The sequence below is a fragment of the Carlito syrichta genome, unplaced genomic scaffold, assembly GCF_000164805.1.
Source record: "Carlito syrichta isolate Samal-C Ts95f unplaced genomic scaffold, Tarsius_syrichta-2.0.1 Scaffold311970, whole genome shotgun sequence".
Lineage (NCBI taxonomy): Eukaryota > Metazoa > Chordata > Mammalia > Primates > Tarsiidae > Carlito > Carlito syrichta.
The window spans coordinates 71,742-97,758 of NW_007256066.1; the positions used below are offsets into that span (position 1 = coordinate 71,742).

General features: G+C 37.8%; 1 protein-coding gene across 1 annotated transcript in view; it reads left to right on the forward strand.

The window, feature by feature from the left end:
- Positions 1-26,017, forward strand: part of OSBPL1A (oxysterol binding protein like 1A) — a 200,318-nt gene that overhangs the window by 30,806 nt on the left and 143,495 nt on the right. The window contains exons 4-11 of the mRNA XM_008069370.2: positions 4,483-4,594; positions 8,350-8,435; positions 9,903-10,047; positions 20,777-20,838; positions 20,938-20,982; positions 21,894-21,967; positions 22,068-22,131; positions 24,694-24,792. Coding sequence (XP_008067561.1) covers positions 4,483-4,594; positions 8,350-8,435; positions 9,903-10,047; positions 20,777-20,838; positions 20,938-20,982; positions 21,894-21,967; positions 22,068-22,131; positions 24,694-24,792 — 687 coding nt within the window. The remainder of the gene's footprint in view (positions 1-4,482; positions 4,595-8,349; positions 8,436-9,902; positions 10,048-20,776; positions 20,839-20,937; positions 20,983-21,893; positions 21,968-22,067; positions 22,132-24,693; positions 24,793-26,017) is intronic.

Genomic DNA, 26,017 nt, shown 5'->3' on the forward strand with positions numbered 1-26,017 from the left:
GCAGCCTCGACTTGCTGGGCTCCGGCGATCCTTCCTCCTCAGCCTTCCGAGTAGCCGGAATTACAGGCATGCGCTACCATGCCCGGCTGATTTTTTTATTTATTGTAGAGATGAGGTCTCGTTGCCCAGGCGGGTCTCGAACCCGCGGGCTCAGGCAGTCCACTCACCTCAACCTCCCAAAGGCACGGGATTACAGGCTGAGGCACGGAGCCCGGCTTAGTCTTTTTAATAGTGTTAGTTTTGATGTCTCTGCTCCATCTTGAGTTAGTTTTCATGTATAGTTTAAGGCAGGGGTCCCCAAACCCCAGACTATGGACCGGTGCCCATCTGTGGCCCGTTAGGAACTAGGCAACACAGCAGGAGGTGAGTGGTGGGAGAGATAAGTTCTGCCTTCTGTCAGATCAGCTGTGGTGTTAGATTCTCATAGGAGCGCAAACCCTTTGTGAACTATGCATGCGAAGAATCTAGGTTTTGAGCTCCTTATGAGAATCTAATGCCTGATGATCTGAGGTGGAGCTGAGGTGGTGATTAGCAGAGATGTTTGACTGCACATTTCTCCCTGCACCCGTCCATGGAAAAATTATCTTCCACGAAACCAGTCCCTAATGCCAATAATGTTAGGGCCTGCTGGCTTAAGGTACAGGTCCAACTTTATTCTCTTGAATGTGGATTTTCCTAGCACAATTTTTGAAGAGACTGTCCTTTCCCCATTGAATTGTCTTGACACTCTTCTCAAAAATCATTTGACCATATTTATGAACATTTATTTATGGGCTCTCTATTCTGTCCTATTAAACTACATGTCTGTTTTTGTGCTAGTACTAGATTGTTTTGATTATGGTAGCTCTGTAGTAAGTTTTGAAATTAGCATATGTGAGTCTCAAACTTTGTTCTTTTTTTTTTTTTAAAAAAATATTGTTTTGGCTATTTCAGTTTCCTTGAAATTCCATATGAATTTTTGGATGGGGTTTTATGTTTCTGTAAAAAACATAGTTGGGATTTGATAGGGATTGCATTGAGTTTGTTAATTGCTTTGGGTAGTATTCTCTTAACAATATTAAGTCTTTCTATCCACAATCACAGTATGTTTTCCAATTTATTTGTCTTCTTTAATTTGTTTAAGAAATTTTTTTTGGCCAGACTTGGTGGCTCAGCCTGTAATCCCAGCACTTTGGGAGGCCGAGGTGAGTGGATTGCCTGAGCCCAAGGGTTCAAGACCAGCCCAGGCAACTTGGTGAGACCTCATCTCTACAATAAATCAAAAAGTAGCTGGGTGTGGTAGTGCATGCCTGTGGTTCTGGCTACTTGGAAGGCTGAGGCAGACAGATTGCCAGAGGCCAGCAGGTTGACATTGAGGTGACTGTGAAGAAGCCACTGCACTCTAGCCTGGGCGACCAACTGAGACTCCAACTCAAAAAAAAAAAAAAATTTTTTTTTAGTGTACTTGTCTTTTGTCTTCATAGCTAAGCTTATTCAGAAGCATTTTATTCTTTTTGGTGCTATCATAAATAGAATTGTTTTCTTAATTTCTTTTCCAGATTGTTTATTGTTATCTTTTCCCTTTTTTTTGGAGTTGGAGTCTCATTCCCTCGCCCAGGGTGGAGTGCAGAGGCACGCTTGCAGCTACTCCAGTGTTGACCTGCTGGGTTCAGGCGATCCTTCTGCCTCAGTCTTCCAAGTAGCCAGAACTATAGGTGCATGCTACCATGCCCAGCTAAATTTTTGATTTATTGCAGAGATGAGGTCTCATCACCAAGTTGCCTAGACTTTTCTGGAACCCGTGGGCTCAGGCAATCCCCTCACCTAGGCCTTCCAAAACTTTTCCCATTTTTAAATTTGACTGTCCTTTTATTGAGTTGTAAAAGTTCTTTATATATTCTACATACGAGTCTCTTATCAGATAAATTATTTGTACATGTTTTTTATCATTCTGCGGGTTATTCTACTTTCTTTATTAATATAAAATATTTATATAAAGCATGAGAATGCTTCCCCCAAAATGTTGTCTTTAAAATGGTAGGAGATGTTAAAATATTTTATGAGAATTCACTTTATCAAAATATTGGGACTTTTAAAAAAAACATTTCCCTATTTTTAAAATATGGTGGTACATTTTATAGAATAACATTCAGCCATGAACAGTGTGTTTGTAAACACTATATAGTATGCTGGAAATATATATATTATGTGAAACTCATATCACATAAAATAACTGTGGTATATGAGTAAAATTATGCTTAAAAACTCAAATGTATGTATAGGGAAATATGTTCTACGTGCCACCCCAGTGTCAACCTGCTGGGCTCCGGCAATCCGTCTGCCTCAACCTTCCAAGTAGCACATGCTATTACTTATTAGTATTTACTTATTTACTTATTAGTATTTTTATCAGTGAAAAAAACCCAAGATCCTGCATTCAATTACTTTCCAATTGGCCTTGAGAACTAAAATCTTCCCACTTGTTCTATAGTTACAAAATGTCTTCTTGTCAGTCATTTCTAGGTCTGTATCTTAACTTGCTCCTACGTTTAAAATGAGCCCTCTTGTTGTCAGTTAACAAGCAAATCAACACATAACATCTATCAGGCACTGTTATGTGATTTTAGGGACATGTAGAATATAGATGTGCTTCCTGTTCACTCTGTCACCCAGCTTGGAGTGCAGTGGCACATTTAGAATGAGCCCTACATTTAAAATGAGCCCTCTCATTGTCAGTTAACAAGCAAATCAACACATAGCATCTATCAGGCACTGTTATGTGATTTTAGGGATATGTAGAACATATTAAATATGCTTCCTGTTCACTCTGTCACCCAGCTGAGTAGCTGGGACTACAGAGGCAGTCACCATAACCGGGGCTAGAGATTTGTAGAGACAAGGTCTCGCTGTGTTGTCTATGCTGGTTTTGTACTCCTGGAATCAAGTGATTCTTCCGTCTTGGCCTCCCAAAGTGCTGGGATTACAGGTGTAAGCCACTGTACCCAGCCTGATTTCTTAAATGATTAGAAAGAAATATACCAAAATGTTTATAGTGGTCATCTAGTGACTAAAATAATGAGTACATTGTTTTCTTTTACCTGTTTGTGGTTTTTTTTTTTTTTTATTTAGGCATTTTAAAATATAAGACTATTTAAAAATAATGTAGGAAATGTTATAGCTCAAAGAAGGATAAAACTCCAAGGACAATGTCATACAATTACAATTGATATTCAATGTACTGATACAGGATATCACTTCATATTTTACAGTCACTGTCAGTTTAGAAGTTAGAACAACACTGTGTTTTGGGCTCCCTTACTATAGGATTAAAAAACAAATACTGCCATTATTCCCTACCTGGCTGCAGTGCATCTTAGGATAATTAAACATTGAATTTCTAATATAATCTTCAATGTTAAAAATTCTTTTCTTCCGTTTCTGCTCTCTTGTTAAGTTGTATAACTGATCCAGTGATACTGGACTTACATATTACCAATTCATTTGAAGTTTCTTAAAGAGCAGTTAGCCACTTGGAGTAAATATAAATGATGTAGTTTATTCTCCATTGTTAAGTACAATCAGGAGATTGTCATTCTTATATAATGCTTAATTATACTGCTTCAATATAAACCATTTCTTCAATAGTGGTATATCCTATCAGTCTTTATCGCTTTAGAAAATAATGGTTTATTTTCTGTAAACATCAGGATTAATTTTTAAAAATCTAGATCTGTTGGAAAATTTTATTTCTTACTATGCTTAGGGGAATGATGTTAAATAAAGTATTTCCTACTAGAATTTAAATAATGGCTTTGTCTACTTACACATTTAATTTGATCACATGAATTATTTGGGTAAAACAACCAGCTATTATACTTTAAAAAATCAAATATAGAAGTTGGCTGGGCCAGGCTTGGTGGCTCAGCCTGTAATCCTAGCACTTTGGGAGGCTGAGATGAGTGGATTGTCTGGGCCTGTGGGTTCGAGACCAGCCCAGGCAACTTGGTGAGACCTTGTCTCTACAATAAAAGTAAAAAAATTAGCTGGGCACAGTAGCACGCACCTGTAGTTCCGGCTGCTTGGAAGGCTGAGGCAGAAGGATAGCCGGGGCCCAGCAGCTTCATGCTGGGGTGGATGTGAGCATGCCACTGCACTCCAACATAGACAACAGAGTGAGACTCTGACTCTTAAAAAAAAATAAAAAGTTGGCTGTGGGGCAACCCCCTAAGGTCCCCTCCTACTGTGGGAGCTTTTCTTTCCTCTCGATAAATCCTGCTTTCTCAAAAAAAAAAAAAAAAAAAAAAAAAAAAAAGTTGGCTGGGTATAATTGTAGATTTTCAATTGCTTAGGCAGTCGTTAAATATTATCACAATAAGTTAAATCACATATTATAGATATAACTGACTCTATTGTGAAAACTGGTAATTAATAATTTGGAAAAGGGCTTTAATGCAGTAAAGTCTTAGCTTAATAATAGCTAAAAATAATTTCTCTTTTTTTTAGGAGTTGGTAATGCATCTCTTAGAATATAATGCTGACACTACAGTTGTTAATGGGAGTGGGCAGACAGCAAAAGAAGTCACTCATGATGAAGAAATCCGAAGCATGCTTGAAGGTTTGTTTTATGGATCTTAGCATAAGCAGCATTTACTTTAATTATAGCTGAGGTCCAGAATATGACTAAAAATTGCTTCTGAGATACCAAAATAGAGGACTGAAGCCTATGCTCTAATGATAATTTCAACTGGGAGTCATTTATTGGCACAAAATTATCTACAAGAGCATTTCCTCACTTACAGTTTTGGAACTCTTTTTTTAATTATTTTTTTGAGTTGGAGTCTCACTCTGTCGCCCAGACTGGAGTGCAGTGACTGCTCCCGGCCACCGCAGCCTCGACCTGCTGGGCTCCGGCGATCCTTCCGCCTCAGCCTTCCAAGTAGCTGGAACTACAGGCGCGCTACCACCCCTGGCTAATTTTTTGATTTATTGTAGAGATGTGGTCTCGCCAAGTTGCCCAGGCAGGTCTCGAACCCGCAGGTTCAGGCAATCCATTCACCTCAGCCTCCCAAAGCGCGGGATTACAGGCTGAGCCACCAAGCCCAGCTTGAACTCTTAATTATACAAAATTATGGCAAGTTTTTTTAAAAATCTATTTTTAAAATACTAAATGAAAAGTAGAAAAATAGAGACGTGAAGGAATATGGCTGATAGGCCAATGAAGCATAATGAAGGGATGCAGAAGTGCAGGGCAGAGAAACTGTTAGCGGTATAGCTGTGGGGAGTCATTTGATTTGGGGAAGATAGCTTTGGCTGGCTCAGTTTTCCTGAGGACTTCATTGTAGTATAGCAGGCAACCATAATATCCTGATGGATCAACTTGATTGTTATGAACATCAAAGATTAAATTACATTTAAGAAGACATGAGTCTGCAATAATTCAGAGGAATTTCTATGAAATAGTTTAGAACGGCTGGGCTCAGTGACTCAGCCTGTAATCCTGGCACTTTGGGAGGCTGACGTGAGTGGATTGCCTGAGCCTGCGGGTTCGAGACCAGCCCTGGCAACTTGGTGAGACCTCATCTCTACAATAAATCACAAAAATTAGCTGGACGTAATAGCATGTGCCTGTAGTTCTGGTTACTTGGAAGGCTGTGGTGGACGGATCACCGGAACCCAGGAAGTTGACGCTGGGGTGGCTGTGAGTGTGCCATTGCACTCCAACCTGGGTGACAGAGTGAGACTCCAACTAAAAAAAAAAAAATGTTCAAAACTAAAACATCTCAATGCTTGCATTAGGAAGCCCTCATGCAATAGGAAAATTCTCTGAATGACCAGGGCTTTGGTATAATAATTTTCCAGTAACATTTCTAACATAGAGAAGAGAAGATCCTTAATTTCTACTTTATGAATAAAGATGTTGAATTAGAGTTGCAGTTTCACACATACCCTGTGTTTCTTTCCTTTGCAATTTAGAGAAGGGCAATACAGTTTTGTATTGAAAGGGTGTTGATTTCTTTCTTTTTTTTTCGTTTTTTTGAGTCAGGCCTGACTCTGTTGCCCAGACTGGAGTGCAGTGGTATGATCGAGGTTTACTGCAGCCTCAATCTCATGGACTCATGCAATCCTTCCGCCTCAGCCTCTGAGTAGCTGGGACTACAGGGGTGATTGCCATAACCGGGGCTAGAGTTTTTGTAGAGACAAGGTCTCGCTGTGTTGCCTATGCTGGTTTTATACTCCTGGGATCAAGTGATTCTCCCATCTTGGCCTCCCAAAGTGCTGGGATTACAGGTGTAAGCCACTGTACCTGGCCTGATTTCTTAATTTTACTTATTAGTATTTTTATCGGTGAACAAACCAAGATGCATTCAATACTTTCCAATTGGCCTTGAAAACTAAAATCTTCCCACTTGTTCTATAATTACAAAATGTCTTCTTGTTAGACGTTTCTAGGTCTGTATCGTAACTTGCTCCTACATTTAAAATGAGCCCTCTCATTGTCAGTTAACAAGCAAATCAACACATAACATCTATCAGGCACTGTTATGTGATTTTAGGAACATGTAGAACATATTAGATGTGCTTCCTGTTCTTTGTGATCCAGTTGGGAAGCTGAGATGTTGTCCTTGATCCTGCCCTATCATCATTTTAATTATGACAAGATGAGAATCCAGAACTGAGATTTTCCTGAAAGATTGAATGTTAGGTTTGTCTGACAAGTTGCTATTTAATAAGGACAGTTATAAAGGCATGCTCTAAGGCCCTTTCAAAACCCACAAGGACAATGACTTAGTTGATTTTACGGGTAAAATGATTTGTCAGCTAATATGGTTCTAGCCTGGGAAATAAAAGTAGAGACTTAATTGAATAATTCTGCTCTAATGAGATTACCTAAACCACATGTAATATCATTTGTGGATAGAGCGTTAAATGCATCATTGGCAGACTATAAGCATCAAGCAAGCCACTAAGACCATAGGTAAACCAGAAACCATGTCACAGGATAATGCACAAAGAAATGGGAAATGTTTTAACCCAGAAAGAAAGACATAGGTAAGCACAATGAAATCATACTCAAGTACCTGAAGAGGAGAGATGATCTTATTTGTGACAGAACCAAGGGCCAGTTGATGAGGTACCAGGGAGTTTATCTTTGGATCCATTGCATTGTAATAATGGATTGGATTGTCTTGAACGATGCAGTGAGTTTCCCATGATTCGAGGTATTCAGGGAGAGAGTAGACTACTACTTGGCAGGCACTGAGGCAATAAATTACAGCTCAGGCTGATAAATGCAGTCATAGTGATATGTACAGGAGGGATGGTACATCACTGTTCTCGAAGAGCTCACAGTCCAGTGGCCGTAGAACCAGTGAGAGGAAAGATGGAAGCTAGTGAATCCCAGCAACAAAAGAAGCCACCAGCAGTCTTGCAAAGACTTGGTTGTCTTCTGAGGGAGGGAGTCTGGGTGTGGAAGTAAAAATAAGAGAAAAGAAGATGCTATATGGTGGCATTAGTCATTTCTTAAAACAAAGTTAAACTAATTCTAGTATATGTTTTCCCTATTTAAATGCAGCAGCGTGCATATAGTATAGAGTGTAGTGCATAGAGTGTAGTGAGTAAAATACTTACACAATTCAGATTTCCAGTTGCTCTTTTTCTGCAAGTATGACTGGAGAAAAGTATGATTTGAGAAGAAGGTAGTGATGAGAGCATGGACTCTGGAAGTAGCCTACTCAAGTTCCAATCCCGGCTGTGCAACCTGGTTAAATTCCTTAAACTCTTGATGCCTCAATTCTTTTGTCTGTAAAAATCAAAATAATAACACACACTTTAGAGCAGTTCTAAAGATTTAATGAGTTAATATTTTTAAAGTACTTTGAATAGTGTTTGGCCCATAGTAAGTGCTATGGTATTTGTCAAAGAAATAAAAATAAAATTTGTATTGTTATGTGGAAATATATAAGTAATGTGATACAATTTATATAGTATGTACAGCTTCCTATCCACGCTATTTCTTATTGTTATGCTTCACATTCTAAGGTCCTGGAAGGTATGAACACCACTTGTCTACCTTTCTAAGGCTGCTATGTAATAGTATTTCAGAATGTTATTTGTGATGGGTATTATAGTGAGTAAAATACTTAAAGACCTCTGAATTGAGAACATATGCTTATCCAAACCAGCAAGAAATTGAACTCTGTAGTCTGAAATGTAAGTAAAACAAATAACAAAAAAGTTTAACTGCATTTGAATTACAGTTCAAAACATTTTGATTTTTCTCCCATGATCAATTTATTCTTTATGCTTTTGAAATGAATTTGTAATCAGATCTTGACTAGCAGTAGAGTAATATGTACTTTCCTTTTGCAGCTGTAGAAAGAACTCAACAAAGAAAGCTTGAAGAACTGCTTTTAGCAGCAGCAAGAGAAGGCAAAACAGCAGCACTCACAGCTCTGGTAACATTAAAAAGTCAAAAAGCATAATTTATTTACTTCACACTTCAGGAAAATTTTTACCCAATGTTAAGTTCATAACTTAGTTGAATTGTGGAAACAAAAAACACCAGAGTTCATAATAATAGAACAAAAGTCCTTTAATATCCAAAAATACTTAGCATGTTAATAGTCTAAGCAGGACACATTTATTTATTTATTTATATTTTTATTTTTTTGAGTTGGAGTCTCACTCTGTCGCCCAGACTGGAGTGCAGTGGCTGCTCTTGGCCACCGCAGCCTCAACCTGCTGGGCTCCGGCGATCCTTCCACCTCAGCCTTCCAAGTAGCTGGAACTACAGGCGCACTACCACCCCTGGCTAATTTTTTGATTTATTGTAGAGATGTGGTCTCGCCAAGTTGCCCGCGGGCTCAGGCAATCCACTCACCTCGAACCCGCAGGCTCAGGCAATCCACTCACCTCAGCCTCCCAAAGGCGCGGGATTACAGGCTGAGCCACCGAGCCTGGCTGCAGGACACATTTAAATGGTGATTTTTTTTTTCTGAATTTCTGATTGACATCTCCCCCACGGCCCCACCCCCCTAAACCTGACGGGTAAGAATCTGATTTTTCATGGTAAATAATTAATGTAAGAACTTTTTACATTTTTTTTCATAGTAAGCCAATTAAAAATGGATACATATAAGACCCTATAGGGGAATATGTTTTTCTAGCAATAATTACTGAGAAGTATGTTATACTTCTAGAAAGTAACATACAAAGAAGGGACAGTATTTTGGAATATTTATATCACATTAGACAGAAAGCTTTGCCCACTTTTTTCCCCTTTGGAGACCTACTTGCCAGTTTCCATTCCTGCATAGTCTCATTAAACATGAAACCCTAAATTTTATTCTGAATTCATGACTGAAGCATTGCCATTTGCTTTATAGTTATTTCAGCTCGTTTTGAAAAGGCCTCTTTGGTTTCTAAGTATAGTGCCTAAAACATTTTTAAAATTTTGTGAAGTGAAGACTATATAAAGAAGCTTCTAAAGCAATAAGTTGGAAACAACAGATTCAGTAGAACATTGACATTTACACATTTAACATTTATGGTTTTAACCCTTTTGAAGGACTGGCAGACTGATTTGTAATTTTGCTGTCACAAGTGTGAATTGCAAGGTGATAGGGGCAAGCAAATCTTTGTGAAATCTTAATGTCTTGGGTGGGCTGGTGGCGCTGGCACAGTGGGCGGTGTCTGTTGTCAGTGGAGAGTGGGACCGGATGCAGGCCTGAGGTCTCATGGCACCTGAGGACAAGCATGAGAGGGACAACACTGGCTGGTTTAGTGAGCAAGAGACTACTGACAGTCTAGATGCCAGGAAGCCTGGCTGTTCTTTAGCCTTTGCTGATACACCTTCCTATGGATTATGGGAGAAAGTCTTTCTTTGATTATATAATTCTGCATTGCTTTTCTTTAATTGTTAGCTCAACAGACCCAATCCTCCTGATGTTAACTGTTCGGATCAGTTAGGAAATACACCCTTGCATTGTGCAGCTTACCGGGCCCATAAACAATGTGCCTTAAAGCTTCTAAAAAGTGGAGCTGACCCTAATCTGAAGAACAAAAATGGTAAGCATGTTGGTGAAAACCGTTGTTGGTCATTTTGAAGCTATGAAAGGAAGTCGATGCTATATAAAATTGTTTTGTTTTCGTATTTAGCCTTTGTTAATCTGTGTGGTGTCTATTTAATTGTGAAGCCAAGGCATTCATACAAAAGAAAAAATCATGACTAAGATAGATCCTACCCTCAAGGGAAAGATAAGTACAGTTGATTTTTGTCAACTGCAATAGTTATATTCCATAAAATTGCTGCCAACATTGAATTAGGGTACACTGAATCATTGCTGCCAGGGGAAATGCAGGGTCAGGTTCATGAACTGGCCATTATGTAATCTTGCTTTATGGGCGTTTCTGTTTAAATATACCTTATTTAATATATATTGTTGATCCATTAACACTGAACTCATGGCCCACAACATCATAACTCACACCAGAGAACCTGGTCTAACATGTATTTTCTCCACGGGGTGTATCACAGTCTTCTCACTGTGGGACACTAGGCAGCACCTATATACCATGTGTGGGGGAAATTTTAAACAGTGAAATTAATAAAAAGCACAAAATGTGGGAAACGTGACACTAAGCAGACAATGACAAAAACGCTTGTGTACAGTGTGACAGTTTATAGTATGAAACAAGGCCAAGCATTACCTTGTTCTACTTCTGCCGGGAAAGTGAACTCTGGGCAACTCCAATTTTTCACTGTTCTCATCATGTTTGTGAATGACCGAGAGGCTACAACAAATACTGATTTGGGGGTTACAAATAAATTTTAGCAGTAAGCAAATTTGCAATTATGGAGTATACAAATAATGAGAATCTACTCTACATGCATGACAATATTAAAGACAGAATTGGATAACCAGAAGAGAAACTGCACAAGGTATCTTGAGTACTTAAAAGAGGAACATCCCAGTAGAGCCTTTCTGTATTACATTTTAGGATGTTCCCTGTTGCCTACTACCAGCCTGAATGAGGATTTGTCAGTGGTCCCATAGGACCCTGTGTTCACTTCCATCAGAGTCTGAATCACACTCCTTGGTATTTGTTGGCTGTTAGTTTTCTCCTGTGAGACTGAACTCCTAAGGGCAGGGCTCATACTTTACTGTCTAGTTTACCCAGTACCTAGAGTAATGCATAGTATATAACACCTTGGAAGGGTTGCATGTTTGTTGAAGGCTTGGAGTAATTAGAAATATTTTCATGAAGGAATAGATATTTGATGTAGATCCTGAAGTCCTAGTAGGATTTTAAAACATTGTGTATTTCTAAATACCTTTATATTCTCTTTTTAAATATAAATACAATATCACTGTTATCCAGTAAAGATTTTGATAAATAGGAATTTGGGAAAGGGTATTCTAAGAAGAGAGAAGACTATCAGAGAAGGCATTAAGGTGAAAAATGTAAGTCAAGTTTAGGTGAAATCCCCAGTTTGGCACATCAAAGGGCACACAAAGGGGAGCAGTACCAGATCATCCTAAAATGCAGGATGAACTTGTATCATGGCATGTCTTGAAATGCCAGGCTATTTCACCCCTTAATTTGAAAGGCCACAGGCGCCCTGAAAGAGAAATAAGTGAGCAATGGAGGAATGAGGTGTTTTAGAAAGATTAATTATTAGGGTAAGTTGTGAAAGGCCCATGACTAGAGGGAGGGACCAGTAAGGCCAATGAAATGGTCTTAGGAGGGAGGTGATTAGGACCTGAACCTAACTGACAGCAGTAGGAGAAGAAAGGAGAAAGAAAATTGATTAAAGAATCTCCTGCTTCTCCTTGACTGGCCCTTATGCTCTAGACTCTCACTGGCCATTAGAAATATAATGGGAGTCACATATAATTTTAAATTTTCTAGTAGTCACATTAAAAAAGTCAAAGCAAACAGGTGAAATTAAATTGAATGGATTTTATTTAAAGTAATATATCAAAAATACCATTTCAGCATATAATCAGTAAAAAAGAGTTCAGTGAGATCTTGTATTCTTTTCTGGGGGAAACCAAGTATTTGAAATTTGGTGTGTATTTTGTACTTAGAGTGCATCTCAATGTGGACTAGCCACAGTTCAGGTACTGAATAGTCATGTGATTAGAGTCTACCATATTAGACAGTGCAGTTCTAGATACATACCAAGTCGTTGGAGGCTCTTTGGTTACGTGTGCTGTCTTCACCTTACATATGCTATATTCTCTTTACCAGAAGTGGCCTTTTCTTGCTTTCCTGCTTGTCTATCTTGTAAGACTTAGTCTTATCTCAAGATCCAGCTCAAACTCTGTTTCCCCAGACCAGAAATTAACCCACATGTACATGGTCAATTAACTTTTGCCATAGGCAAAATGGGAAAGTCAATGGGAAAAGGATACATTTTTTCAGCAAGTGGTATTAGAAAAGTTGGATGACAATATGCAAAACAGTGACCTTTGTCCCTGACCTTACACCATAAAAATTAACTCTCAATAGATCACATAAATGAATATGAGTTAAAACTATAAAATTCTAGAAGAATATATAAGAAAAAATCTTAGTTACTTTGGGTTTGGCAAATATTTCTTTCTTTCTTTTTTTGAGTGGGAGTTTCACTCTGTCACCCAGGCAGGAGTACAGTGACACGCTCACGGCCACCGCAGCCTCGACCTGCTGGGCTTAGGCAATCCTTCCACTTTAGCGTTCCAAGTAGCCAGAACTACAGGCGCGCGCCACCACACTCGGCTTATTTTTTTATTTATTGTAGAGACAATCAATAAATCAAGTTGCCCAGGCTGATCTAGAGCTCCCAGGCTCAGGCAATCTTCTCACCTCAGCCAAGATTTCTTAACTATGATAGAAAGAGCATGAATGATCAAATATTGATAAATTGGACTTTGCCTAAATTATAAAGTTTTGCCCTTCAGTAGGCACTATTATGAAAATGCTAGCTATTGTATGGGAGAAAATATTGGCAAAATGTAGATACAACAATAGACTGGCATCTAGAGTATGTATAGAACCCTTATAACTCAACAGGAAGATATGCAACCCAATTTTTAAAAGGTTCAGACACTTCACCAAAGAGGATATACAGATGGCAGAAACAAAAGTATATGACTAAAGGCTTCACGTAGAGATATTAAACCTACATTAAAATTCATTCACAGGAATGCAAGGGGGTTTGTACTATGATGTTTATTTCATCTCTACTTAACATAGTGAAAAGTGGAGATAAGCCTAGCTGCTTAAATCAACTGTGGCTTATTCTTGCAGTAGCACTAAAATAGATAAAACTAGAGCTACATGTGTTGACATGGATAAATGAAAACATGGTAAATAAAGAAAGGAGGTTGCAGAATCATAGATATGGTATACTGTTACTTTTTTATTTTTTATTTAATTTAATTCATTTATTATAAAGATGTAGGGTACAATTCAGGGTTAGGTATATAAACATTGATCATGCAGGTACCCTTGTTGATGAGGTACGCCCCTCCATCCCCTAGTAGTCTTCCCCAACTGTCAATCTCACCCTCCCTTTCCCTGCCAATTACTTTCTTATACCATTATAATTGGTCAAGGTCATCTTATGAGTGAGAACATATGGAACTCATTTCTTTGTTTTTGTGATAAATCACTGAGTATGATCAACTCCAAATCCATCCAATTTGCTGCAAAGTCCATATATTTGTCCTTCTTTATGGCTGCACAATATTCCATTGTGTATATGTACCACCTTTTTTTTTTATCCAGTTCAGCTTTGATGGGCAACACGGTTGGTTCCATGTTTTTGCTATTGTGAATAGAGCTGCAACAAACATACATATGCAGGTGTCTTTTTTGTAGAATGATTTGAGTTCTTCTGGGTATATTACCAATAGGGGAATTGCTGGGTCATATGGAAGGTCAATTTCTGGGAGTTGGAACTGGCAGCCGATTCCTGATCAAAACCTGAAGTGCCCAGGCCATAAGAGATAAGACAGGCAAGTGGGACCTCATTGAACTGACGAGCTTCTGCAAAGCCAAAGAAATCATCAAGAGAGCAGGGAGACAACTCACAGAATGGGAAAAAATATTTGCCAACTGTATATCTGTCAAAGGCCTAACATCTAGGATCTACAAGGAACTTAAATGCACCGAAAGGAAAAAAACAAACAGCCTCTTTAAAAAGTGGGCAAAAGACATGAATAGACACTTCTCAAAAGAAGATATACGGGCGGCCAACAGACACATGAAAAAGTGCTCAGCCTCACTCATCATTAGAGAAATGCAAATCAAAACCACATTGAGATACCACCTAACTCCTGTAAGAATGGTCATCATTAATAAAACAAACAGCAACAGATACTGGCGAGGATGTGGAGAAAAAGGAACACTAATAAAACCTCTTTGGAAGACAGTGTGGTGATTTCTGAAGGAACTAGAAATTGACCTTCCATATACTGTTATTTTAATGTTAAAATCATATTTAACATTTAAAAACACTTTGTTTATGGATATATTGCTGTACAATAAAAGTAGAAAGATATGTATGGAAATGATAATTCTGATTTAAGAGTCAAATTACCTTTGAAAGTTAGTAGCGGCTTACAGAAAGATTTAACATTGAAAAGTAATCATCTAAAAGTAATGGAGAAAGGGTCCAGGAAAGGATTTCTCTAATTGTCTTTTAAACTATAGATCAATGGAAGCAACTACAGTACATAACTTAAACTGTATCTACTAATTACAAGTTAAGAACTAAGTTGTTTTCCTACCTGTGAATTAGGCAAGGATTCCTAAAAATACTGAAAGAGTTGCAAAACCAAAAATTGATGTTAAAGTGTAATTCCTACTCTGTTTACCAATTTGCCCAAGACTTGAATGGTTTTTCTGTGTGGGAGTTTCTAATGGTTTTTTCTTTAAAATTTAGATTCAAAAACATCCAAATGAAACAAGAAACACAGTTCCATACAAATGTCAATCTAGATGGAAATAAAACTTCCCTTGTAAACATTGAAAAGTTGATTATTGGTGTTCAAGTATACTTTTACTTTGTAGTGTATGTTATTAACCAAAGTTGAACATTCCCATTAAAACTGTTGAAGTGTTCTTGACAAAAGTAAAAATGACACCTTCTGAAAAAGTATAATTTAAAAAAATCGTAAGAGCAGTCTCTGCATTGTGGAAAGTTGTTTTTTTTTTTTTTGAAAGCAGGATTTATTGAGAGGACAGAAAAGCTCCCAAAGTAGGAGGGGACCCAAGGGGGTTGCCCGGAAAATTTTAAAAATAGGGAAAGAACACAGATTACCCAAACATAACCACTCTTACTTTGTCATCCTTCTACTCTATTTTTAAACCTATTTTAGAGTATTTTTTAAAATTTCAAACTAATGTTTGTTTGTAATTGAAATGAGGAAAACAAGGCACTAACAAAGTGTATAATCACCTATAACCTCTAATCCAAATATTTAGTTTTTAGTTGTTAATATTTTATGGTAAAATAGATTTTAAAAAAAGTTTTAAGTAACAGATACCAACACAAGAGTGTGTGTGTAAGCCAAAAAAAAAAGAAGAAAGATTATATATTATTCCTATATTAATAATAATACAGAGGTATCTCATGATATTCCGAAGCAGGAAATGGCATTAGGCATCTAATGGGATAGAGTCGGGAGCCAGAAAACAGGAACCAAGATGGCTGCTGCTTATCATATATGTGTGTCTCTCTGCTTGGCCTGACTGTGTTTTTTAGCCGACTAGCTTTTTTCTTTTTCAGTATACATAATGAAATATGACTGCCCCATGACTTCATTTAGTAGACCTCAATCTCTTAACCTCAGTTTTAAATTTCACTGGGAAATAGTCTGACAGTGCCCACTTGTATTAGGCATCTGTGCCTAATGTAGTCACTTGGGACTTCGGAGACAAGGCCATATGGTGCAAATACGGCTGCTAAGGCCTCTCCCTGGGAGTGTGGGGAGGGCAGTGCTTCTGGAACGGTGAATGGGTGTGAACTGGCAGACATCTCAAAAAGTGTGTACTCCTTTTAGTTTACAGGTTGTAAATGAAGTTGGCATATTAAAATATTACTTTTGATGAAACATCAGTTTTTTTTTCCATATCGTCCCCAGGAGCATGGTCTTCATGGCTTACCATCTGGATAGTACTTCATGTGGATAATTTATTTTCACCTCAAAGTCTAGTGACAAGAACAGTGGTTCTTTCTATATATGTTTTTAACAACTAAATTTTTCTAGTCTTTGTATGCTTTTTTGAAAAATGAGGATATTTAAACATTTTAATGCAATGTGTTAATCATCCTCTTTGATTTTTTTCCAAGACTTCTAAGCTTAGAGATTTGGTAAATGTTTGATTCTGTTTTCTCCTAGCTTATCCATAATCATATTCATTCATTCATTCATTCATTCATTCATTCATTCAGCAATGCTGAGCCTGTGTAGTGTGGTGCTGGCAACCCAACAGTGAATAAGACCTGACATCTTCACACTTTTGAGCTCTCATTCTGGTGGGAGGAGATAGAAAATAAATAAATACATATTTACTGTCAGGCAGTGAGTTGCAGAAAACTAAAAGCTCTGGAGTAGGAGAGCACGTGGCATATTTGAGGAAAAGGACGACTGCCAGAGTGCGTGGTGAGGAGTAGGTAGTGTTGGAAGAGGTGCCACCAACCCAGCCCTGCAGGGCCTTGCTGGCTGTGATCCAGAACTTGGTGGTGTGTATGTGGTGGGAGAGCTTTGAGCAGGAAAACGAATGTGAGAGAGAATCTGCGCTAGGATGTGAGCCTTATGTTGCTGATCATTTATCTTTATGCTTCTATCAAGCAGTCTTTCCTTTTCCATTGTTTTACCATGCTTTCTCAAACATTTTAATAATTTATTTCCTTTTTTGTATTTTCTACTCTCTTTCATGGTCTCATCTCTTTCTTTCTTTGCCAGTGTTGCACTTTTAATGATTAACTTTATAATGTTTTAATATCTGATATGGTTTCCTCTTACTCTTATTTTTAGAGGATTTTCTTTGACATTCTTTTTTTATTTTTTTATTTTTGAGTCAGAGTCTCACTGTGTTGCCCAGGCTGAAGTGCAGTGGCACACTCACAGCCACCCCAGTGTCAACCCACTGGGCTCCAACGATTCTTCCACCTCAGCCTTCCAAGTCCTTGGAACTACAGGCACATGCTACCACACCTGGCTAATTTTTTTGATATATTGTAGAGATGAGATCTCACCAGGTTGCCCAGGCAGGTCTCAAACCCCTGGCTCAGACAGTCCTCTCACCTTGGCCTCCCAAAGTGCTGGGATTACAGGCTTGAGTCACTGCGCCTGGCCTTCTTTGACATTTTTGTCCGTTCTTTCTTCCAGATGGCATTTAAAATAGGTTCTCTCTTGGGATTTAATTGGAATTGTATTCTATGTAAATTAATTTGAGGAGAATTGGCATCTTTATTGAGTTTTCTCATTAAGGAACAAATCTATGTCATGGTAAATTTTAAATATTGCATCAATCCTGTTTTTTACTTCATTTCATTGTGTTTGATGAGTGATATAGTACATTTTTTAAATGACTGATTCTGGAGCCCATCTAGGTAGGGAGGCTATTTCATTCACTTCAGAAGCATTTTATTGAATTTTTACTGTGTGCCAGCCATTTCAGACACTGAATCCAGAATTGAGGGCTCTGTCCTGGAATTTCATCTAGTTGGCAGGAACTCAGAATTTATTTTTGGTATTAGGGCAGAATTCTGTGAAAGAAATTATATTGCCTTCTTCCTCTCTGCCTAAAGAATGCTTTCTCAAAAGTGCTCTGGAAATGAAAATAACACAGAATTGGCAGACCTTTATAGGACATCTTCCTGTGTGCTAGGTAGAAAAACTAAACTGATTATTAATTTCCAAGTTAATGTTTTTGGAAAGTTTTTTCCCCCACTTATATTATAAAGAAGTAATAATGTATCATCAGCCCCAGGTTATCTATCAGCAGCTTTATAAATCTGCCTTAAAGGAAAATTCAAACCTGCATATTTCTATTTTAAAAACCATCTCCTTTTATTACTAATGTTCCAGTCCAAACCACCACTGTTATTCACCTGTAATATTGATATCTCTTTGTAAGTAATCTCTTTGCTCTTTACTTGCCTACGTTTACAAGCCATTTTCCACACAGCAGCCACAGTAATCTTTTGTAAAAAAAAATTTGTTCTGAAAGTTTTCGAAACATAAATAACATCATTAATTGATGCACTCATCACCTCCAGGAATTACTGATAGTGACCACTCTGTATCTCTTCCCATTCTCTGACTTATTTTGAAGTTCTTTCAGACATCATGCCATTTCATTTATTTTTTTATTAATTCTTTCATTCATTTATTCATTTAGAGACAGGATTTCACTCTGCTGCCCAGGCTGGAGTGCAATATGACCCTGGCTCACTGCAGCCTCAACCTCCTGGGCTCAAGCCATCCTCCCACCTCAGCCTCCCGAATAGCTGGAACTACAGGTGCATGTCACCATCCCTGGCTAATTATTTTAAAAAATTTTTTTGTAGAAGTGAGTTCTTGCTATGTTGCCTAGGCTGGTCTTGAACTGGGCTTAAGCGATCCATCTGCCTCAGCCTCCCAGAGTTCTAGGGTTTCAGTTGTGAGCCACTGTACCTGGTCTCTTTTATTTTCTATTTTTCTTTTTTTGCCCTCTCAGCTTTTCCCAACACTGGGAAGAACTAGGAAGAGAAGGCCCACCATGTCATTTCATTGTACATGCCAAATGCTTCTTGACTTACTTTGGGGCCGTGATCTGACAGACCCATCATAAGTTGAAAATGGAGTTTATAACCTGATAAACCCATTCCAAAGTAAAAAAATTCCTAAGCAGAATTTTAAGTTGGGGAACATCTGTGGTTCAGTATACTAATAAAAGATAAGGGTTCCTTAAAATAAAATAATCATATTGTAGTTGCACAATTCTATGAACCAATAAAAACCATTGAATTGTATAGTTTGAGTGAATTATATGGTATGTTAATTTGTATCTCATAGAGCTATTAGAAACATAAGCACTATAGTATTGTCCTATTAATGTATTATTCTAGTAATTTCTCAAAATCATGACATAATTAAAGTTCATAGTTCCTCAGTCATCTTATAATTTTTAAAACACTTAGAGTTTTAAACATGTCAGATCATGTTACTCTTTTACTTAAAACCCTTCAGTGGTTGGTCATCATTTAGAATGTAACCCACACTCCTTTTACTGCCCTGCAAAAGTCTGGTCTACAGAGCTCTTATATGATGTGGCTTCTGTCTGCCTCTCTGACTTTATATCTTGCCTGGTAAATTGTTTCCACCACAGGGGTTTGGCAACAGCTTTTCCCTCTGCCGAAATGCCCTTCCCCTCCCTGTATTTTCACAAGACTGAATCCTTCTTTTCCATCCAAACATCCCTTCCTCAGAGAGGGCTTTTCTGATCAGTTTCTCATCCTCCAGTCTAAACTGGGATCCCAATCATTCTCTGTCAAATCATTTATTTAAAAAATCTCGACACACCATGGTTTACTGTCTTCTATATCTTTTAAAATTAATTTATTATATTTCTCTCCTACTATGCTTTCCCCACCCCTGAATTTTTTTTCTTTCATATTCACTCTTGAATCCCCAGTACCTAAAATAGTAATTGGTACATAGTAAACTCTCATTAGGAGATATTTATACAAAAAACTGCCAACACTTACCAGGTGTTTGTATTTATTTGATAGAATGTCACCTTACTGTGTAAACAGAGTTCCAGAGTTCTGGTTGTTGGTTTTGTTTCTCTAATTAGGAACTATTTGAATTTAGAAGATACGTTCATCTTTCTCACTTCAGTGTAGTGTTCTTCTTACTTCAGAACTAAAAAAAACCTTAAAATTCTGTTTTTGTTGTTGTTTGCAAAATAGAGTGCTTGTACGTGTAAGGTTGAAAAAGTTATGTAGTACCTTGCTGGCTTCATTCTCCATTGTTACCTTTTCTTTTTGTCTCCAGTTATGGACTATCACATCCTTAGTTTGTGAGCTGTCTCTGCTCCCTGTTCTCTCTAGTGAGGTAGCTTTAAAGTGGCTATGGAAGGCTAAATAATGGGCCCCCAAAGATGTAATTAGTTAAATATCTTGAGATGAAAGGGAAATCGTGAATTATTCAGGCAGACCCATGTATTTTCCAGGGTCCTTATAGGAGGGAGGCAGGAGGATCAGAATGTATAGAGAGAAAATGTAATGATAGAAGCAGAGATTGGGATGCTGTGCTTTGAAGATAGAAAAAGACACTCCAAGTTAAGCGATGTAGGTGACCACCAGCAGTGGAAAAGACGAGGAAGCAGTCTCCCCTAGGGCTTCCAGAAGGAATGCAGCTCTGTCTACACCTTGTTTTAGCCCAGTGAAACTGATTTCAGACTTCTGACCTCCCAAACTGTAAGATAATAAATATGTATTGTTTTAAACCACTGAGTTTGTGGTGATTTGTTACAGCAGTCCTAGAAAACTAAGATGGTGGTTTAAGACAAGAAAGCTTGAATGATCACAAAACCTGTACAGTGTTCTGAAATTAATCTGATTTGCTGGCTTAATAATTAGCTATCAAAAGGGAGGACATGAAGAATTGAGATGGCAACTTCTAGTAGGGAATTTTGGGGGAAAATAAGATGTAGTTGGTGGAAAAATGAAGGAAGATTATATGCTGCAGTTGCAGTATCGATTTTATAGTACATTTCAGGTCTTGATGACTTTTTCCTGTATTTTATACAGATCAGAAACCTTTTGACCTTGCCCAGGGTGCTGAAATGAAACATATTCTTGTTGGTAATAAGGTATGTAGTGATGAATTAAATTTATATAATACATTTTAGAATTTTTTTGAATGCTTTAAATACACAGATGCATTTTTAATGAAAACTTGTTTTCAATAGGTCATTTACAAAGCATTGAAACGATATGAAGGCCCTCTTTGGAAGGTAGGCTGGGATTTTTTTTTTAATTATAAAACTGGAAATAATAATTCTCAGGTGCTTCATTTTCTTAAAAAATTTAAAAAATCTTTTCTGCAGTACATGTGATTTAATCACTCTTGGATCTTATAATGTAAACTATTTTTATACTGCTGAACTTCTAAGAGTTTTCCACTGGTTGTAGCATTACTTTCTTTTGTTTTGATGATCACTTTTAGTGCTTTTTTGTGTTGATTAGTCACTTTTAGGTGACCTAGTTTGTGTGAAGAGGAGTGGGGGAGAAATGCATTTTTCTCTCACTAAATCATAAAGCTACAGTATTATTTTTGTTATAAACAATTGAATTATGGAGCACTTAGAAGAAAATTAATATTTGAATTGTTCATGGTACACATGTGAAATTCTTCCTCCGAAAATTTCTGTGTTTTAGAGTTCAATTATTTTCTAGAATTAACTATGTTAGAACACATAATTTCTTTTGCAATCGCAAACAATCCCTCTATATATTTTATATATATTCTATATATTTATGTACCTGTATGTTTATATTATATAAAATAAATTTAGGATAATTTTCTTTTTTTAGACATTCATTCATGACTTTGAGGAAATTGTCTTTGAAGCTCACAACTGGTATATTTTCTATAAATATCCCTGAACAGTTTTGTCAGACCATAAACTGTACTCATCATTGATCTTATCAGTATGGCATTTCTTCTGTTCCTGTCACCCTGTAGTGGTATGTTTTCATTACTGCACTTAGTACCTAAGTCCATGTTTGATCATTTTTTAATGCTCAGTACTACTGTCTAGATGACAGACTCAGATATAACTGTCATAACATAATTACTTTTTGCCAGTGTTGAAGTATTTGAATCCATATATGTCAGCTTGGGAAATTCTTGTTTTATTTCTAGAGTTCAAGATTTTTTGGCTGGAGATTATGCTGGGTAGTGTTAGAGCATGGAGTCCTTTCATGGTATAGGAAACAGTAAGTATTATAATCCTCATACTATATAAATTTTGAAAGATTAAATTTTTTCACTTATCTGTTTTCCTTTTGTCTTGATTACTTAATGTTTATTTTGAAGGCCTGATGCAGTTCATAACATTTATCGCCAGGGATGCAAACACCTGACTCAAGCAGTGTGCACGGTAAGATGAGACATGTATCTTTTGCTTTAACTGCAAAGTAGTTCTGCAAGTGATTGCCACACATCATTTATACGAGCCTTGTACAATCTTGGGGTTCGATGCAGTGGTGTAGAAAGCATTTGTATATATTTTTATTTGAGAACAAGTAAAATTGTGGAGTCTCCATTTTGAAAAAAATTTTTCACATGTAGTCAACTTTTATTGATCTTCACATGCTGTGGAATGAGAGATGGATTATCCAAAAACATCCACTTGTGGATTTATGAAGGCTTGTTTGATAGTCCTACTTGTGGACTATCATAGTAAATGCACTTGAAGATAATGTGTATTTTGCTATTGTTTGGTATAGTTTCCTATAAATATTAATTCAGTCATAGTGGTTGATAGCACCATGATGCTTGCTAGATCAGATCAGATCTTTTGTGTCTTTTCTGGTTTTTAGTTAGTTGTATCAATTGCTGAGAATGGTATGAAAGTCTTCAGCTATGCTTGTGGAATTGTGTATTTCTTGTTCAGTTATTGATCGCATACCTATTAATGATGTCTTCCTGATTGATTGATCCTTTTATCATTACTTGGTGGCCCTCTTTATCGCAATGCATTTTGTTTAAAATCTGTTTGATGTGATATTAATATAACCACTTTGGACTTCTAATGCCTACTGTTTGCATGGTGTCCCTTTTTCTGTTTTCTTTCAACTTCCCTGTATCTTTATATTTATTTTCTATTTCTTGGAGATAGTATATATTTTAGTACCTATTATCCATTCTAACAGTTTTTGTCTTTTCATTGGCTGCTTCTTTTGTGACTGTGTTCTACTTTCTTCTTCATCTGTCAGATAGTTTGGGATTATGTCCTTAATATTATGAATGTTATGTTCTGGAGATTCTGGATTCTGTTATTTTTCTCTGTTAAATGTTATTTCCTTTGTCTTAGCAAGTCACTTTCTCAGCTTGGTTTGGATTGTAAACTCTGTGTTTTGGGTAGCAGCTCTGGTCTCAATGCAGATAGGCTGGGTTTCTATGAGCTGCTCTGAATCTTTTGTGTGTGTGTGGCTCATGGATCAGTTAGAAATGTGAGTAGCAAGCAGAATTTGGGGATCCTCTTGGTCTCTTTCTTTTGCTCTCTTTAGTGTTTTTGACTTCCTAGGTTTGCTCTCCTAATTACCAAAGACAGACAGACTGGGTTTGCTGCTGTCCAGTCACTGTGTGGGCTGTACTTAGTCCCAGGTGCAAAACCGTGGGAATGGTAACTTACTTCTACAGCTCCTCATTTCCTTTCCTCCAGGAGAGTGTGAACTCCCCATCAGGGTCTGTCAGCTCTTGTTCATCTCCCAGTTCCTGTGTCTGGCTGCTTTTTATCCAGATTTTATAGTTGTTTTCTGCAAAGGGAGGGGGGCTCTCTGATAGGTCCTTAAGGCAGAAGTCTTCCTTTTTCCATTCTTTAAACCCCTTTCTTTCCAAATTTTTATTTTAAAAATCCATAATACTTTCTAATTCTTCTTATTCTCTTTCCTCTTTCCCCTTCTTTATAAACATTATCTACTAGAACATTTTCTTTTATACTCAACTCAAACAATAAGATTAGGGAAGTGATATGTATAAGAAATTGGTGCAGCTGGGCTCGGTGGCTCAGCCTGTAATCCCGCGCTTTAGGAGGCTGAGGTGAGTGGATTGCCTGAGCCCGCAGGTTCGAGACCCGCCTGGGCAACTCGGCGAGACCTCATCTCTACAATAAATAAAAAAATTAGCCGGGCGTGGTAGTGCGCGCCTGTAGTTCCAGCTACTTGGAAGGCTGAGATGGAAGGATCGCTGGAGCCCAGCAGGTCAAGGCTGCGGTGACCGGGAGCGTGCCACTGCACTCCAGTCTGGGCGACAGAGTGAGACTCCAACTCAAAAAAAAAAAAAGAAAAAAAAAGAAAAAAAGAAATTGGTGCTATGCTAGTCAAAGGATTTTATAACCCAAGTGCATAAATTATACTTGTAGAAAGGATAAAACTAAAACTACATAACTGATGAACTGTTAGTATTTACTTTGAGAGTGTGAAACCTAAATTTGACATAGATAAGTTACAGTGCATTTCATATTCCTGTTGTAATCTGTTTTTTTCGAGTTTCTTCCTGTCTATATATATATTATTTTTGAGTTAGGGTCTGACTTTGTCACCCAAGCTGGAGTGCAGTGGCATGATCACGGCTCACCACAGCCTTGACCTGGGCTCAGGTGATCCTTCTCCTTCAGCCTCCCAATAAATGATACCACAGGAGTGTGCCACCACACCCACCTAAATTTTTGGTTTTTTTTTTTGTTGCAATGAGGTCTTGCTATGTTACCCAGGCTGGTCTTGAACTCCTGGGCTCAAGCAGTTATCCCACCTTGGTCTCCCAAAGTGTTGAGATTACAGGCATGAGCTTCTACACCCAGATGATCAATCGATATTTTAAATATTCTATTGCGTATCATTCATTAAATCACGTTACTACTTTAAATTTTATGTATAGATAATTTAGGGTGCTCCTTTATGTGAGTTTATATTGTCTTACTGACTTCTTTATATCCAAGGTAAAATCCACTGATAGCAGCCTCTTCTTTATTAAATGCTTTGATGACACTGTTCATGGCTTCCGCGTCCCTAAGAATAGCCTTCAGCAGTCAAGAGAGGTAATCTTACAGATTCATTTATCTTTCTTAAAACTTACAGAATATTTGCAGATGAAAAATATAATATAAGTTCAATGTTAACATCCAGTATCTTGTAGATTATAGTTTTTAAGCTGGAGCAATTATATGAAACTTTAAAACTTTGACTATGAATTAGTTCTTTATCAGCATGTAACTGCAGGTTATTTTTTGTTCATAATTTGTTTTTCAGTTTTAATTCTCTGAATGGAAGGGCATTCCTTGAATGTAAATGATTATTTAGTCTACCTCCTAATTTATAGTGAGGAAACTAAAGATTGAAAGATTGATTTCCAGCTGGACTTGGTGGCTCAGCCTGTAATCCCGCAATTTGGGAGGCTGAGGTGAATGGATTGCCTGAGCCTGCGGGTTTGAGACCCGCCTGGGCAACTTGGCAAGACCTCATCTCTACAATAAATCAAAAATTAGCCAGGCGTGATAGTGCACGTCTGTAGTTCTAGCTATTTGGAAGGCTGAGGCGGAAGGATCGCCGGAGCCCAGCAGGTCGAGGCTGCGGTGGCCAGAAGCAGCCACTGCACTCCAGTCTGGGCGACAGAGTGAGACTCCAACTCAAAAAAAAAAAAAAGAAAGATTGATTTCCTAGTATCATGTAGTTTGCAAGTGACAGCCTAAACTACAATCCAGGTGTTCTGACATTTAGGACAGTAAACATTCAGGCTTCTTTTCCGGTAAATTGAGCAATAGCAGCAAGCTTGAAAATTGGGATTTACTTGACCAATATTTATGGTAGAGTCATTTTATGGAGAATTTCTCTTCTTACAAATCAAAGCAGTAACCATAGACCTATTGTGGGTTTTTTGGTAAACTATGTAAGGAGTTAAAAGAATCTATTTTCCAAAGTGATTAACTTTGACCCTACAAAGAATCCTAAACAGTTTAACTGTAACTGTTTCAACATTTCATAAAATGGTTAAGATTTGACCCTGAATAATGCTGTAAGAAAATGAGGAAGAGCCTGGGCTCGGTGGCTCAGCCTGTAATCCCATGCCTTGGGAGGCTGAGGTGAGTGGATTGCCTGAGCCCGTGGGTTTGAGACCCTCCTGGGCAACTTGGTGAGACTTCATCTCTACAATAAATCAAAAAATTAGCCGGGCATGGTAGCTTGCGCCTGTAATTCCAGCTACTTGGAAGGCTGAGGGGGAAGGATCGCCGGAGCCCAGCAGGTCGAGGCTGCGGTGGCCGGGAG